General features: G+C 38.1%; 1 protein-coding gene across 8 annotated transcripts in view; it reads right to left on the reverse strand.

Annotated features, from left to right (window-relative positions):
* The window catches only part of LOC140895606 (sodium channel protein type 1 subunit alpha), a 181912-nt gene that overhangs the window by 21598 nt on the left and 142472 nt on the right, over positions 1-17842 (reverse strand). For all 8 annotated transcript variants that reach the window (XM_073305722.1, XM_073305718.1, XM_073305720.1 and 5 more), the window contains one exon: positions 366-647. In XM_073305722.1, the coding sequence (XP_073161823.1) occupies positions 366-647 (282 nt within the window). The remainder of the gene's footprint in view (positions 1-365; positions 648-17842) is intronic.

The following is a 17842-nucleotide window of genomic DNA, read 5'->3' on the forward strand; positions in this document are numbered from 1 at the left end:
CTTAGTTACACCAATGCAGACTCCTGCCCTTTAGTAACAATAACATTAGAAGTACCCATGTGGTGTAATACCATTCCAAGTTACAACTCTGAAAATTCTCAAATCAGTAATGAGAAAGAGGGAGGGAGGAAGGGAGAAGGAATTATCTTGCTGGAAAGCATAGAAATCCTTGGTTCCTACTAATTATCATCTGCCTACATGATATGACAGAGAAATATTAGCCATCAGTGCACTGGTATTACTGAGTCACAGACAAAAATTATCAGGTAAGAATTGCTCTTTTAGTACCCAGAAATGGGGGGGGGGAAATCGCTTTTTACTATTACATATAAGCAATAAGAGGTATATAAAGAGTGATCACTTACTACTTGAAGTAAAGAAAGATACCCAAATCCTACATTATCAAAGTTTACTTTCACGTTTTTCCATCGGGCAGTTTCATTGTTTTTTATGAGTTCCTCGCACTGACTAAAATTGTTGATTCTGTCGACTTCAAACCTTTTATCAGTTGTGGTGTTAACACAGTAGTAGAACTTCCCAGCAAACAGATTTACTCCCATGATGCTGAAAATTAGCCAGAATATGAGACAAACGAGAAGCACGTTCATGATGGATGGAATTGCTCCTAAAAGGGCATTCACAACCACCTAGTACACAAATACAGGGGGAAAAAGAAAAAAGTGTAAGAGTACTTATGACAGTAAAATAATTACATTGTTTTATCAATGCTTAATCAATCTAAATTTTTATTAAAAAGCTAATACTCAAAATGTTAATGCAATATGTTAATGACAATAGTGTTACTCTATTCCTTTAAATATTTAAAGTTACCCAGAAGAACAACAAAAAATTGAGAAAAACTAAAATAACTAAATGAAGAACAAAATAGAAACCTGATGGTAGTAAGATGAAGTCTTAAATTGATGTGCTCTATAAAAAAAGAGAGATAAATGTTAAATATAAATTCAGAAAATTAAAATAATCTAAAGATGCAATAAATTATAGTGTGCAAACTTAAAAATGATTGGTGACATGTAGATTTGTTCAATATGCCTGTGAAATTAAAACTGAAAACACAATGCCCAAAATTTAAAAACCAAGAACTACATTAAAAGGATTATTCAAGTTTTATATAATATCTTTATTGCCTTATAGATCCATGCATTATTATTACAAAGATTAATTTCTTTGCATAGATAAGCAAGACAGTTTTGCCATATGTGTTTATTTGAATCAACATAGTTTATTTCAAGCTCCAGTCTTGTTTCATTTATTGAGTTCAATTCAGTAAACTTATTTTAAATGAAACAATTTTTCAAAATCAGTGAATGAACAATTCCAAAATCTACAGAGGGAAGTTGATAAAAGAAGAGATCAAAACAGCAAATGCAAAAGAGCACAGAGCTCTTGGAATAGACTAAACAGGGATTAAATTGACTATTAAAATACCTTTAAAAAAGTATCTTCCAAAATAACGCAGGGTTTTAGTTATCAATGAAAAGCTAGATTTCTATCCTGCAAAGCAGTTGCTGGATGCGGGGAAGAGGACTTCCTTTGGGAGGAATACATTTGATTTACCACATGAAGTATTATTAATTGCTTACAGTAGGTCTTGTATATTGTAGCAATCCTTAACAAATCCCCCAGAAAATTTATCCTAGGCTTAGTCTACATGACAAAGTTTTACCAGCATAGCTATGTCAGTTAGAAGTTTGAAAAAAACCATACCCCCCTAGATGACAAAGCTATGCCAGCAAAAGCTCTGCTGTAGATGCAGTTATACCAGCAAAAGAGTACTTTGGCAGGATACCTAATGTCGTTCAGGGAGGTGGTTTAAATATGCCAGCAAAGAAACTCGTTTGTCAGTATAAGCTGTGTCTCCACTAGGGGACTTTGCCAGCACAGCTATACCGGTATAGTTGTGCGGGCAAAGCATTAGTGGTGTACACACACCCCTAATCACCACCAGTATGTGATGCAGTAGGATGGGGGAAACTGAAGACTGGCTCCTTCCCCTTCTCCTCTTTTGAAGCTCTGAAGTTCCACAGATGAGAGAACTCTCTCCCTCTTGAGGATGAAGTCCTGCAGGGCTTTAAAGACACAACACTAATCATCTGTGATTTTTAACTCACCCAGTGAGTAGATTTTGCTGGGGGATATGGGATGATACCCTTGAGTTAGCTAAGCAATACCAAGATCACACAGGGTTTTCTTTCATTAATTTACAGCTACTTGCCTACACTATTCCCTGGAGGCAAATTGTTACAATAGTAATCTACAGTAGAAACATGAGGTTGGTTTTTCTAATATACAGTAAATAACTCATGAGCCTGTCAAAGCTACAAAAAAATTATGGGGAGTGTGCTTGGCTAAACAGCAAAGCAATCATTTCTCCCCAAGGTCTCTGATACTAAATCTACTGATGTATTGTTTATTTGTGATTTGTTTTGAACTCTGGACAGAATACTATATGGGACCTTGTAAGGAGCAGTTGAATCTTAATACACTGAACAAAATTTAATATATGGGCCTGATTCTCAGTGATGCCATTCCTGCAGTGGGATGGGAATGAAATGGGCTGTGGAGGTAGTTTTAGCTGGCTTTAATCTACCTTTGCACTCCCTGTTTTCTGCTCCATGCAGGGGTCTACCCAGCCCCCTGTGTAGGTAAGAGCAATCTCAAAGCTGCTTAAATTTACTCTCTCTTTCCCAGAGCCTCCTATGAGTCCTGGGAAGCACAGTATAGCCACAGTACAGTACACTCCAGCTACACCCCTGCCAAGCCCCCAGTATGACCCCTATGCCACAGCCTAGGATCAAGGTCAGTATAGAGCCCTTACATCAGCTTTACACTATCTGGGCAGGCCCCTGCACACTGGCTATTCTCAGAGGTCTTTTCTGTCTGCTTTAAGGACTCTTTCCATTGACAGCATGGCATAAAGGGGCATTAATGAAACTGAGAATCACCCAAATAATCAAAAGTTTAATTTTTAAAAGTGGAATGAATTTCTTCCTTAGTGGCTTCTACTCTTATTGATAGCTTTAGGGGAAGTATGCTTGTGTTCTTAAGATCTTTATAATAGAAAATATGAAGTTCCTACAGAAATTTCTGTATACTCCAATCAGTATTTTTATTTAGTAAAAAGGCTGAAGGGGTGACAGTGAGGTTCTGGACACTGGAAGGCTATTCTCCAGAGACTGAGGAAAGGGCTGAAGGAGACAAGGATTTATTTATCTCATCCAGTAAGAAATGTAAATCTCTTGCTAACTAGGCTGATGAGATTGAGAATAAAATGAAAATTAGTAATGCGTGGATTGTTGGAATTCATTACAAGACTGAGTTGGTCGATGTCACTGTTTATCACTGCATGCTTATCTGAAATTCTAGGTCAGCTGGTGCCTTTGACTTTATTTCTGAATGCAGAATCTCCAGTACATGTTATATTGATCTTTATTCCTCCCTTTAAAATTTTCTCTTTGTGTAGAAATCTGAAAACAGAGCTATCAAGAGAGGAAGGTATGGGTTATTTCCATGTCCTATATAAATTAGAAAAAATTGTTTTGTTTTACGAATGTAGTGGTTGTCTCAGGTACTGGATTAACAACAGATCCAGCACAGGCACCAGAATATTAACAACAACAACAGTTATTGTTATAAATAAATACATAATTGTTGTGAAGGAAAACTGCTGTCCACATCTCACATCTTCAATTGAGAGGGCAAACCAGTCTCTCTGTTCAGACTGCTAAAAAGGAAGACACTTGTTCTTGGAATTAGAACTAAATGGATTCCACCAACTCATTTCATATAGGTCACTGAATAACCATTAAATGGTAACAATTTTTGGTCACTACTGACCTGGATGCGAACTGGTGACCTAGAGATGAAAGGTTCTGTATCCTATTACCAACCCCTTGAGCTATCCAGGCCCCCTGGAAATATTTTTAAGAAAAGAAGAAAAGAAAATTAAACCTTTTAAATGAAGAAAATTCAATCTTTTGGCACCAGTAACGAGCCTTTGCCCTATCCTGCAAAGCCTGTCAGACTGGATTCTTCATGCTGCTCCTATGCTTCTGGATCCACTTTTTAATTGCACCTTGTAAAGAGTTCTTTCACATATGCTATGGTAGTAACATGTAGAGTTGGAAACCATTGTTCTTAAATTTTGTCAGGAATGACTGAAACATACTAATATGAGGAGAATCTGGCCAGTATCTTACACAACTCTATGTTAATATGCGTATGCACTACATGTTTTTGGTAGGAGGGCTGTAAAGCTTTAGATTTGCAGCCAAGTATGTATGAATGTCTTATGTGTAATTTGTGGACACTCCTACAACAGTCACTGCAAATGTAATGAAAAAATAAGTTTAAAAGAGAAGTGAATATAGTGGAAGCTTCAAGTAATATTTCTTCATCACTTGAACAATTTAACAGAAAAAATAAATTGTCAACCTCTTTTTCTGAGGTACATTTTGCAATAGGTTAACAGTTTTGAAAAGCATACCTCCTGTTAATGCTCTCTCTTCAGAACTAAATCAGAGATCACACAGTTATAAAAGATGTTTCTGTTTGAACAAGGGGTTGTCCTACAAGGACTTCAGCTTTGAGCTGGAGGGGACCATTGCAACACCTAAGGGAGATAGGAACCATAGAACCAGTATCTACAGAAGGGAATTTCCTACTTTATATTCCATATGCTTTGCCCTTTATAAACAAACAGAAGGCAATTCTGGACATCAAGTCTATAAGTAGATGTATGAGGAACAGAAAATTTGAAGTGCAAACTCTGGAATCACAAGCCTGAAAGAGCTCTTCACATCACAAGACAACACAGAAAGCTTTTGAAGATCTACTGCCATGACAACTTAGAACCAAATTCTTACTTTTCCTGTTTTTGAACCAATCAGAAGGATTAGGGATATACTGTCTATTGATAAAGGTTGATTTACTGGTATTAACATTATGAAGAACGATATCACAGATGACTGCCTTTTCAACAGAACACTGCTGAATTTTTCAGCAGAATTAATTTCAAAGGTGATTTTAGCTCTATGCAGCATATGAGAAGATCATAACATTTATAAAATCATAGAAATGTAGGGCTGAAAGGGACTCAAAGGTCATCTAGTCTAACCCCTTGCAGTGAGGCAGGACCAAGTATACCATTCTTCTGCTTAAATCTATTTTAGGAGAAAGAAGTTCCTTGGAATAATTTGGAAGTGTTGTAGAGAGCCATAAGTCTATTTTAAAAGTAGTGCAGAATTTAGGAAGCCCTTTTCATTGTAATAAATTCATCCCATGGACTTAGTTATTATAATAATAATTTCAGAAAACAAAAATTATGCTAGGTATTTTACAAATTCAGTTGAAAACAAATAGTTTCCTGCCTCAACGAAATTATAGTCTAATTGTAATTGTGATGAGTGAGAACAATAAACAGGAGGGAGGAGAGGGATGAGGAAGGATGAGGGTTATAACAATAACATCATGTAATTACTCAGTTAAGGGGCATATGTTGGTAGCTCAATTAAAAGGTTTTTGTTTTTCATTTAAAGCTAATAAATGAATCACTCACTTCTTGTGGGCATATCCATTAATTTTATCAAAGTTACGCCCTGTGTGAATTTGAGCTAAGTAGTCTAGGGTAAGGAGTACTGGGCGGTGGTGGTGTGGGGAACAATAGCAAGAAGAGATGAGAAGCATTTCGGAAGCTTGCAAGTTCAAAATGGAATCATTCCAGCTCATTCAGCTCAGACAATGGTATTATCACATACTATTATAAAAAACACATCCACTGAGAAAACTAAACACTACAAGTTAAACATACGCAACAGACAAACACCTTTTGGATTAGTGATACTGCCAATAGAATGCCAACTTTTTTTAAGGTTTCCCTAATAATAAATTTAAAAAAGGTTGTACAAAAATAATATTTGTCTGTTTTGTACCTCTTGATTCTCATTTCTCACATGTGAAAATTATCAGATTGGCTTTTCCTCAAAAAAATTAATCTTTTTCTTTAAAGAGATCATCACTGTTCTAGGTCTCATGCTCCCGAAACATGGGAAACAGGATGGAAGTATTCTAGCTCAAAGCTTTCTGAGGAAGTATTCATTCCCATGTGATAACCAATAACCACCACTATTCCCTAGAGCTGTCCAGCCAGCTCTTTCTTGACTGTAGGTAGGTAAGGAGCTCCCATTTGGAGCTGTATCTGGGTTTCTAACACCACAGCTCTGGTTCCACCTTCCATACTGTACTATCAAAATAATGGATATTCTTTGCTGATGTCCCTACCTTCTAGTCAGCCTCTAGTAAACTCAATATGATTTACTGTGGTCTACATGTCCTTTGATTCTCCAGGCTATGTGCCCCTCTTGCTGGCTCTCTTCAAATGACACATTGCCTCTGCACAAGGACCAAAAGTAATAGTCTCCATGAGACAGCCATCTATCCTCCAATACACTCCTGTCAAAAATATTACTCTGAGGAGCTCTGTATTGAATCTTCTGGTAATTTGCATATTTGAACAAGAATTTGGTGACTAAGTGTGGCAGTGTGTATTGACTGAATTAATCTAGTCAGTCATCTGGGTTCCTGACAGACTCAGATATCTCAAGAGAAGCAAGGATCACAGGAATGCCAACATCACATCTGGGTAATGGCTGATATCCAGGCCTCTGTGTCCTTGTTGCAAGCCAGAGACAATCTTCAACAGTACTTATTACACCAGCACTAGTTGAAGTTACCATGGATGGGAATGGGAAGCCCACATAGAAGAAGTTCACACTCAGGACATTTAGTATCTCAGGAACAATAGCTACACACAAATGTTCTGGAGATAAGAGAAGCCCAACTTACAGAGGCCTAGTTTCCCAAATCTTATGTTCCTGATTCAAAATGCAAGTAGGCCAACAGGTTCTGTATAAAAAAGGAGGAAGATACTGGGTTGTTCCTCTTGTAACAGAAAGTTTGCAGGTGTGGGAAAAGGCTCTGTTTCACATGACATTGTCTACCACTACTTGCCTAACAGGAAAGGAGAACATGACTGCAGACACACTTTACTTTACCCTCTCCCAGTTTACCGGTCTTCACCTTAACAGTCTGGTTCCTGACATGGTACAGGGCCCAGGGGCACGATGTGTCTCAGCACATCTTCAGTCTTCTTGGAAGTTGTCATAAATATAAAGGGAAGGGTAAACACCTTTAAATCCCTCCTGGCCAGAGGAAAAACCCTTTCACCTGTAAAGGGTTAAGAAGCTAAGATAACATCGCTGGCACCTGACCAATATGACCAATGAGGAGACAAGATACTTTCAAAGCTGGGTGGGGGGAAACAAAAGGTTCTCTCTGTTTGTGCGATGCTTTTGCCAGGACCAGAGCAGGAATGCAGGTCAGAACTCCTGTAAAGAGTTAATAAGCAATCTAGTTAGATATGCGTTAGATTCTGTTTTGTTTAAATGGCTGATAAAATAAGTTGTGCTGAATGGAATGTATATTCCTGTTTTTGTGTCTTTTGTAACTTAAGGTTTTGCCTAGAGGGATTCTCTATGTTTTGAATCTGATTACCCTGTAAGGTATTTACCATCCTGATTTTACAGAGGTGATTCTTTTACTTTTTCTTTAATTAAAATTCTCTTTTAAGAACCTGATTGCTTTTTCATTGTTCTTAAGATCCAGGGGTTTGGGTCTGTATTCACCTATGCAAATTGGTGAGGATTTTTATCAAGCCTTCCCCAGGAAAGGGGGTGTAGTGCTTGGGAGGGATATTTTGGGTGAGAGACGTTTCCAAGTGGGCACTTCCCCTGTTCTTTGTGTAACACTGTGGTGGTGGCAGCATTTAACCTAAGCTGGTAAGAATAAGCTTAGGGGGTCTTTCATGCAGGTCCCCATATCGGTACCCTAGAGTTCAGAGTGGGGAAGGAACCTTGACAGAGGTGTACCATAAAGACTTATAAATGCAAGTTGAAAAGGTTTGCAGTGAGCTGCAAACAGGTCCACATGGATCTCTTTAAATGCTTCCCACAAAAAATACCTAACTACCTTCTGCCTGAGTCTGTTTCCATTCATTTGGTGGCTATTTCAGCCTATTAATGAGGGTAGAGCAGTCACAGCTGGCTCCCACAGTGCTTACATGATTTCCACCATCACAAATCCCAGTAAAAAGTCCTGTGTCATGGAATGTAAATTTTCCCATGACAATAACTTCAATTCACAGAGTGAGTAAACTTCACGCTCTAGAAACCGAGCCATCAAATACCAAATGTGACGTTAGTGACATGAACTGTGACTTTATAGATCATTGTTGCAACCAATGTCCTATAGTTGCACCAAATCTTGTACAAAAGAGGTCAAGAAAAGTGTCTATAGGAAGGTTGTAATTTGCTGGTTATGATTATGCTGTGTGTATCATTTTTGTATCTGAAGTTATGAATATTGGCTATGTACTTGTATCTCAATGTGTTTGAGTCTAAGTAGGCTCAGTGAAGCATTTGGTCAGCTTCTTGAGAAAGGACTATTCTCAGTAAGTGTCCAATCAAGAAACACTTAAGGATGCCAATCCACATCTGAGCTTTCCTGGGAACATTCAAACTAACATGTAAACAATGGCATCGGCCTGCAAAAAACTGAATCATTCATGGACATGTGACTTGCCCGGGTGGCTACAAACTCCATCTTGTTGCTGTGATTCTGCACAGAAGAACAAAGGGGTTTCTGTCTACAAGAGAGAGAATATAAAAGGCCCTGGAAGTCTCTCCATTTGGTCTTTAGCTGGCTCAAGAAGTGGCCTCTCCAAAAAGATACCTGAAAGAAACTGGAACAAAGGACTATGACTACGGGGGTGTAGTGATTGCTGGACCCAGGCCATAAGCCATGACATTGGTCTGAAAGGGATTGGGCCCAGACTAGGAAGGAGTCTAGTCTGTGAAAGAAGCTTATTGGGACATCTCTGAGGGTGAGATTTACCTGTATTCAGTTCCTACTGTATTAGTCTTAGACTTGTGTGTTTTGTTTTATTTTGCTTGGTAACTTACTTTGTTCTGTCTGTTATTACTTGGAGCCACTTAAATCCTACTTTTTATCCTTAATAAAATCACTTTTACTTGTTAACCCAGAGTAAGTAATTTATACCTGGGGGAGCAAACAGCTATGCATATCTCTCTGTCAGTGTTATAGAGGGCGGACAATTTATGAGTTTACCCTGTATCAGCTTTATACAGAGTAAAACAGATTCATTTGGGGTTTGGATCCCATTGGTAGCTGGGTATCTGGGTGCTAAACACAGGAGCACTTGCTAAGCCGTTTTCAATTAAGTCTGCAGCTTTGGGGGCATGGGTCTGTGTTGCAGCAGATTAGTGTATCTGGCTCAACAAGACAGGGTTCTGGAGGCCTGTAGTAGGGTGGCTGCCCCACTCCTATACCAGAGGAGGCTCCAGCAGGCCAGAGAGGCTGTGCGGGAGGGTGGCCAATCAGAGAAGGCTTGCTAGGGAGCCAATCAGAGGCTGAGTAAGAGATAGCCAATCAGGGCCAGGCTCAGCCTTATATAAAGGCTGCCCAGGAAGGGAGTAGAGAGTCTCTCCCAGGCCTTCAGAGGGTGAAGTTCTGTCTCCTGTGCAAGGGGACTAGCACCCAGGACAGTGCAGTACGGGGCAAGTGAGGGGAGCAGAAGGAACTCCAGCCTGGTATCTGCCAGGCTGAAGGCCCCAAGGGAAGGGCTGGGCCGGTGCAAAGGGAACGAAGGGGAAATGACCCAGGGAGAGAGGCAGACAAGGGGAGAGAAGGAGGGCAGGAAGACTGCAGCCAAAGGGTCCCTGGGTCGGGACCCAGAGTAGAGGGCGGGCCTGGGTCCCCCCCTTGCACATACACCCAGCCACTGGATGTGGAGATAGTGGACTGTACCGGACCCCTGGAAAAAGGGGTTAGACTTTGGGGGTGGTTGGCCGCTGTGGCTGGGCAAAGTGAAAGACTGCCGGGAAGGGGGTGAACGAGGACTAGGGGGCACTGCTGGAGGGCAGTGTCTTGAAGAGGATGCCGCAAGAAGGGAGCAACACGGGTCCAGGCACCAAGAGAGGGCGAGAGACAGATGGGACACCACCAGTGGAGGGCACTCCACACTGATCTAAGCTAATTCCCTGACGAGTCAGCAGGATGCTCTGTGGTGGTGAGTCCCAACCCCATCACAAGGCCCAAACTGGCAGAGAAAATGGGCTCAGAGGTAGTCTCAGCACATCAGGTGACATTCCCAAGGGGGTCTCTGTGACACAACCCTAAGTTTTAAGGTATAAAGTGGCATTACAAAAGTCATTCTGTATTCCAGTCAAAGGTGACAGTGGTGGATCCTGTCTCTAATAAACGGCTCATCCTGACTGTATGTTGTGATTCCTGCCTCCACAAATTAAGAAGTCCTTAATGTGAAGTCAATGCTTACAAAGTGACCCAACTTTTTGTTTCATTTGACACCAATTTATTAGACCATCCCTAAAAGACATATGTCTAAATGGCTGTCTCACTGGTTACATTTTCTGACCGCCATGACATAACAGACTTGCACATAAAGGGTTATGTCACAGGCAGGTTGTCATAGGCAGGTCAACTTCAGTAGCCTACCCCAAGTCTGAGACATCCATGTGGTCTTCCTTGCACACTTTTACAAAACAATATTCCTCAGTTCAACTGGTTCAGTCATGCAATGATGAATAATATATTTCTTATATAGGGATGCCCCAACATTGCTGGCCTTAAGAGTTTGCTTCTTTTCATGATGTCTCTTAGTTAAGTAGACAGATTTTAAAAGTTTGCTTTTCCCAGGAGGCCATACATCTTTTAATGCTCTGTTTGTTTGTCTATGTCTCTCTAATGGCGTTGTGATTACTTCATCCCTCCCACTTAATAAATTCCTCTTGATTAATAAATGATATTGGCCTATTTAGTACACTGCTTACTGTGATGTTTATTGAAATGTTATTTGAGACGTGTCTCAGTCTACTCAGTCTCCAAGATTAGGAATCCTGTCATGATCATATCTTTGAAGAAGGGGAAAATATCTGTAACAAAGCTTCTTTGAAGCTATCTCACATGATTCTTATTCCCCATCATTCCTCATAGTTTGGGGGGTTTGTTTTTGAATTTTGTTATATCCAAGGGGAAGTCTTGTATATATAGGAAAACACTGTGGATTCCTAGTAGTATGATATAAAGCAGAATCTTGTAGAAATGAGAACGTAAGTATTTACCCACAAAACTCTCTTGGATCCATCAGATAAAAAGAACAGAGCCACCCTGAGCAGACTTACCCACTTCTACTAGTGCCTGCAGGAAAATCAATAACGTCTCGTCAACAGAATCAAAAGCAGCAGGCAGAGCTAATAATATCAGTACAGACACAGGATCTTCACCTATTTCCAGGACATCATGCACCAATGCGACCGATACATTTCCCCAGTACCCAGGCCTGGACCCAGATTGACAAGGAAAACGGAAATCCAAGGATCTAGATATTGAGAGTCATTTTTCAACAACCTTTTAAATTATCTTAGGTAAAACTGGCCAGTTAGATACCAGATTACAATTGGTCAGGTTGGCAACATCAAATGATATATTCTTGTAACACCCATGCCTGGCTTCTTTAAGGGTAACCAGCAACCTGTCTCCCCTCATACTCCCAATGAAGTGCTGGCAATCTCCACCAGAAGAGGGCCTAATTGTTCCTCACTGGCTGTCACAACCAGGTAGGATATGGGGTAGAGTTTGTGGAATGAAGTTCATCAGTGAGTTACACCAACCGAAACTCAAGAAAAGATACTGCTATGCCCTGACCCTCACAAACATTGCTCTTCCACTGGCAGTTCAGCCTGAATAAAAATGTTTTACACCAGGCCTATCTATTAATCACAGTTAACACATGCAATTAACTCAAAAAAAATTAATCGCAATTAATCAGTTTTGAAATTTATTACATATTTTGGATGTTCTTCTACATTTTCATACATATTGTATTCTGTGTTGTAATTGAAATCAAAGTGTATATTATTTTTATTACAAATATTTGCACTATAAAAATGATAAACAAAAGAAATAATATTTTTGGACTTGCAAGCTCTAAAATTTTACATTGTTTTATTTTTGAATGCAGGTTTTTTGTACATAATTCTACATTTGTAAGTTCAACTTTCATGATAAATAGATTGCACTGCAGTACTTGTATTAGGTGAATTGAAAAATACTATATCTTTCATTTTTTTACAGTACAAATACTTGTAATCAAAAATAAATATAAAGTGAGCACTGTACGCTTTGTATTCTGTGTTGTAATTTAGATCAATATATTTGAAAATGTAGAAAGCATCAAAAATATTTAAATGGTATTCTATTGTTTAACAGTGCGATTAATCACGATTAATTTTTTAATCTCACGATTAATCGTAATTTTTTTATCACTTGACAGCCCTAATTTACACATGAACATCCATACACACATCAATATGCATATTTTGTCCATTTTTTAGGATACACTATATATTTTAAAAATTAACTCTTTTTATGGGCCACTTTTATAATTCAGTTCTATGGGGCTTCTTGCTTCCTAGACAATTTGAGAACAGGAAAAAAGTGTTCTAGGAACTGAGATCTTCCCAGCTACTGACACCTGATGAACAAGGTAGGAGTCTCACAGTGAACTTTCACTACCGAAGAAAGCCCCAAAACCTCTAAAGCTGGAAGACTTCCACCCTGTCTCACTCTGAAAACATGACACCAACTGGGAGTGAGCATGCTGTGAGAAGATATCTTCAAAGAAGAATTACTGCTAAGAAAGTTTATCTTATTTTCAACTACTTTCCCCTCCCCCTCAGAATATATAATTTATCTAGCAATCCAACCTACATTTTTATCCTACAATGGGATTTAAAAGAAATAAAGGAAGAGAGAGAGGGAGATGGATGTGTTGCTTTTTTTTAGCTGCCAATCCATGTTCTTCAAAAAGCACATAGGCAATTATATAATTTTCCTACTGATTGGAGTGGAATGGGTAGGAGAGTAGGTAGATAAATGATATGACAGATTGTAATGAAGCATATACTATGCTCAGATGAGATTTAGGTAAGATATTAGGAAAAACTTTCTTACTATAAAGGCAAGTAAGTATTGGAACAGGTAGTTTTTAAGAAACGGTTAGACAAACACCTGTCAAGGATGCTCTAGGTATACTTGGTCCTGCCTCAGCATGAGGGTATGAACTACATGATCTCTTGAGGTCCCTCCTAGTCCTCTACTTCTGATTCTATGTTTATGGAAAGTTTTTAGTATCAAGAGAGCAGTTACAAACTGGAGTTGGAGGTGACAGAAGATGAAAATGAAATGTTTCCAGGAGGAACAGTATAATCTGGTTAGAAAGTGATAAGGGAAAAAAAAAAGGTCTCAGTGTAGTAATCCTCCACCTCTACCTCCTGAAGAACTTCTCGTAAGAATTTCTCTTATTTCTCTCCCAGTGGCAGTACTCATGATAGTTGTGTCTGTGTGCATGTGCTCTGTGCCCTGCCACTATCTGGCTGGATAATTCTTGAGAAAATAACTCTCTATAGTCTTTGTATCAACATCTTTGTGCTGTTTAACCTATGGTGCTTGTTTTGAATTTGGTGTGCTCTGGCCTTTCTCTGCTAGAGACTCTGAGTGCTGAATGTACTGAGGAAGTCCTAGAGTTTCCCAGGTATAAAGTGCACTCTGTGATGCTCCGACAGGGGATATTCTGGAGGGGAGTTTTAACAGCAGTGGATTGAGTGCCCACACCCATCAAAATTAGCAAGATAAGTTAATTAAATCAGACCTCGAACCAAAAAAAGCCAAGTTACACAGTGCAGGATGATTTTGGTGTTCCCAGCATAAGCTAATTTATAAAGGGCATGAAGATCATCTCCCCTCTCTCTGTTAGATGTAGTTCCCTCCAAAGGAGAGCTGAGGCCCACTGGTGGGCAGTGTGATGACAACTGTCTTGCCAGGGTTCACACTACACTTCATTTGTGGATGAATGGCTGGTTTTAGTCTGCCAATCAGGTAACCATCATACACACTTTTTTAAAAAAGAAAATAATTATAGCTAGCTGGTGAAATCCACCTTTAAACAATTCAGTGCTTATATCATAGCAATATACCTGCCGGGATATGGAGATTTCCTTGTTTCCCTTTAATGTTCTCATGAACTCATCTTTGCTATATAATTTTACTTTGATGCCAAGTGAACGTACTCTGATCTTAATGGACTATTTGAACTGCAATTATATAGCTAAAATTTAAAATACAAGCATAGTCTGAAAAATGCTCAGGACAGTTTGATGCATGGTCAAAAGTGGAGATGAACTCTCGTTTTAGCAAATCAATCCTTCCACCCCTAGTCCTGGATTCCCTGAAGTACAGAAAATAGGAAGTAAGAAAGAAGAAAATGTAAGAGTTGAGACAGGATATGATTAAGATATGAGCAAAAACTTCAAAAAAGCAATCAAGGTAAGAATGAATCCTGTCAATGTTTCAGAGGTGAAATAGGCAGATACACAGACAAAAATGCGTTAGGGAACAGAAAGTTCGACGGTGTCAGATGACAAGATTTATAACAAGATTTTCTGCTTCTGGAGTAAAACTAGTATTGAGTTAAGGGAAGTATTGGCAGAGCCAAAGACATGAAACAAAGTTGATTACCTAGAAGTAGGAACTCAGAGTTTAAAACATTCAGTATTAGAAAATTTTAGGGGTAATTAAGAGCCAACAAAGAGAAGACAGGCAGATAAACGGGAGACAGAAGGACTAGAGAATGAGCTGAGGGAGACGAAAAGCAGAGAGTGTTAATGTGTATAACAGTGATACTCAAGCTTGAAGCTAGAAAAAGCTAGAAAAAGTCTCAGAGAAAGGGACAATTGCTCCTTCCTCAAAAACAGTATAATCGTTTTTATTTTTGCTAAACTGTTACGCTATTGGACCGGAACAATGGACTATGTATTCTGGAATCGTGCCTCTGGCAGTGACCTGTACCTAATACCTTCAAAGAAAAGCAAAAAACTTCCAAAAATCCCACAATGCACAAAATGTTGTACAATACCCTATCATGGGAAAAATTTCTACCCAATCCCAACTGGTGGTCAGTTTATGCCTTAAAGTATGAGAACTGACAGCTTTTGTAAATATTTAATTTAGCTAGTGCAACTGCAGATGCTAATTATAGTCATATAATTTGTTAATATTTTTGAATTTTACTAAGTTGTTTGATTTAATAAGATCCTACAGTTCCCAGAGCAACCTTAACCCTGCTTTTTAACACAGACTTAATCATGTAATGAGTATTTCTGAAGGAATAATATAGAAAAAATGGGTTTTTCTACATCCTTTCCTACCCAATTATCTGCCAAGCAGTATGTCAAATTGACTGCAGTTATATGATAATGTAATGAAAGACACTATTGTAAATGCACATGGAAAAGGAAACAAAATAACTAGTTGATGGGGGAAAATTTCTCAGAATTTCCCAATTTTTGTGAAAATATAATCTTACTATTACAGTAATGTAGCTTGATTGATCTTAATTTCTTTGCTTTTTATTTAAGAAAATATGGCAAAAAGAAAACATACAATGTATTTCAATAAGTATTTAATAAAAACAATGCTTATTTCAATTTATGATCCTCAAAAATGACAATGAATTTTCATTAAAATCCAACCAAATGAAAAACCCTGATAAGAAACATCCACAAATTCAGCTAGGTAAGTTATTTCTTCAGACAGTTAAGCCATTCTTCTAACAGTAAAGTCAACTAGAATTACTGGCTGCTATGAGAATGAATCACAGAGTACTACTATATTCATTTTATGATTTTTGAAGACTTACAGACAGAATCTTGACAGAGTTAATTTTTGTACATTTTTGTAATTGAAGAGTTGGTCCCTAAGATGCTGGGGTCCTGGTTGACTGTTTAGAAATCTGAGTTGGTAAATAAGATCAGATTTCTCAAAGAAAAAAACCTCCAAATGATATAACTGTCTGATCAACAACATATATATATATAGATAGATAGATAGATAGATTTCCAACCAAATAATAATCTAAATGGAAGGGGAAACTTATACAACTGTTGATTGGTTCAAACTTAGAATACAAAGACCTCAAAGGTGATGAAAATACTCAGTTAAAGCTAATGTAGTTTAACTTGATGCATCATTCATACTGGAACCATTAAAAGTAAACTGATTAAACCTGGAAGACTCTGGGCTATTCCAGTGATATTCTCATCCATCTGGTGATGTTCTAGGGCTGTATTCAGATAATTGTGTTTTGAAAGTATATGACAATGAATGCATATTTTTAAATCAGTGATGTGCCTCCTGTGTAATGTTTCTAAACTTCAAGGATTAACAAAAGACAACATTACATACGATTGTTATTGGCATTTTGACTGCTAAGAATATCTTCATAAGATCAAAGAAAACTTCCATCTCTTACAAAGACAGGCTCCTATAAGAAAAATTCCAGATTGTAGGATGATAATTATAAGTTTGAAAATATCTCAGGACCTATTGGCAATATCTCAGAGGCCCTAATTCTTTCCATCATACTTTGTCTTGTTTTTCCCCCTTTATCTCTTCTGTTCTATGAAGGGTAAGATGATTTTATGAGTTACGTTTAAAGAAAGAAATGTGATGTGATGTCTCAGTTTTAGAAATGTGATCTGTGTGCTCATGAGGAGTTCTTTCAATAAATTGATCCATTTTTTCAGTGTATGCATTTTAAAAAACTCCAGCGAACAGGAAATTAAATAAAATATAGAGACGGACTATACAATTATCTATACCTGTGAATATTCAAATCATAGCACTTTGTGTGCTGACTATAAATAAAGTAATGTACTGTGGATACTCTGCATACCACTTTAAAATGTTCATAACTGCAAACCAAATATCTTCAAACAATGCAAAGCACACATGCTCTTTCAGGACTACATAGATGACAGATTAGAAGTTTAACTCAAACCCATTCGTGATAGAGCCAAGTGAAAAAAAAGAGCATCTAAAAATGTCTTAAGCACTGAAACTCTCCTCCTGCAACACTAGCTCTGATAAGTCTAAATAGCTAAACTGATTTTCACGAAGGTTGCCACAGAAAGTTATTTCTATGCTGAGATCAAAAATGAAAAATTTCATTCCCAAACGGTATTTTTTGGGAAAGCTTAAAGCAATTAAAACAGGGGTGTAGAATGGAATTATCAACTATAATAATGTTATTGGGACACACAAATTAGAACACTCCCCTCTGGCCCCACTCCATGTAGTAATTAGTCACAGAGAAAGGATTAAGGGTAGCAAAGGGGGGGAATACAGTACCCATAATAAAGAGCTGAGGGGAGGAACCAGCGTTCCACCCCCATCCAAGCTGAAGAAAGATTATCCTATATGAAATAGAAATATACAGTTTATTATTAATTAGGTATCTGTAATGACAGAAACACTTGGTGTTATGCTTTATAACTTAGTTGTATGTGGTACTGTCAATTTTCTTTTAAGTCTAGAGTGCTCTTGAAAAATAACGTGTTCAAGCCTCAACATCATTTCCCTGGTAAGGGAACCTCCAAAATATCTATTGAATTTTAGGAGTATATTTGAGACATCAATTACTGTTATTTAATTTTACATATTGAGAAATTGGACTGGAAATTTGAAATACAGTAAATGTTTAAAGCCATCAGCCAGAAATGTGCATAAAACATGCAAAACTGAAAGTGCAATGTGGATAATTTTTAAAAGTTTTCTTCTGCCTGATACTACTTTTCTAATGCAGAAATCAAGCAGGGCACAACATGCTTTA

Source organism: Lepidochelys kempii, chromosome 11, assembly GCF_965140265.1.
Source record: "Lepidochelys kempii isolate rLepKem1 chromosome 11, rLepKem1.hap2, whole genome shotgun sequence".
Taxonomy (NCBI): domain Eukaryota; kingdom Metazoa; phylum Chordata; order Testudines; family Cheloniidae; genus Lepidochelys; species Lepidochelys kempii.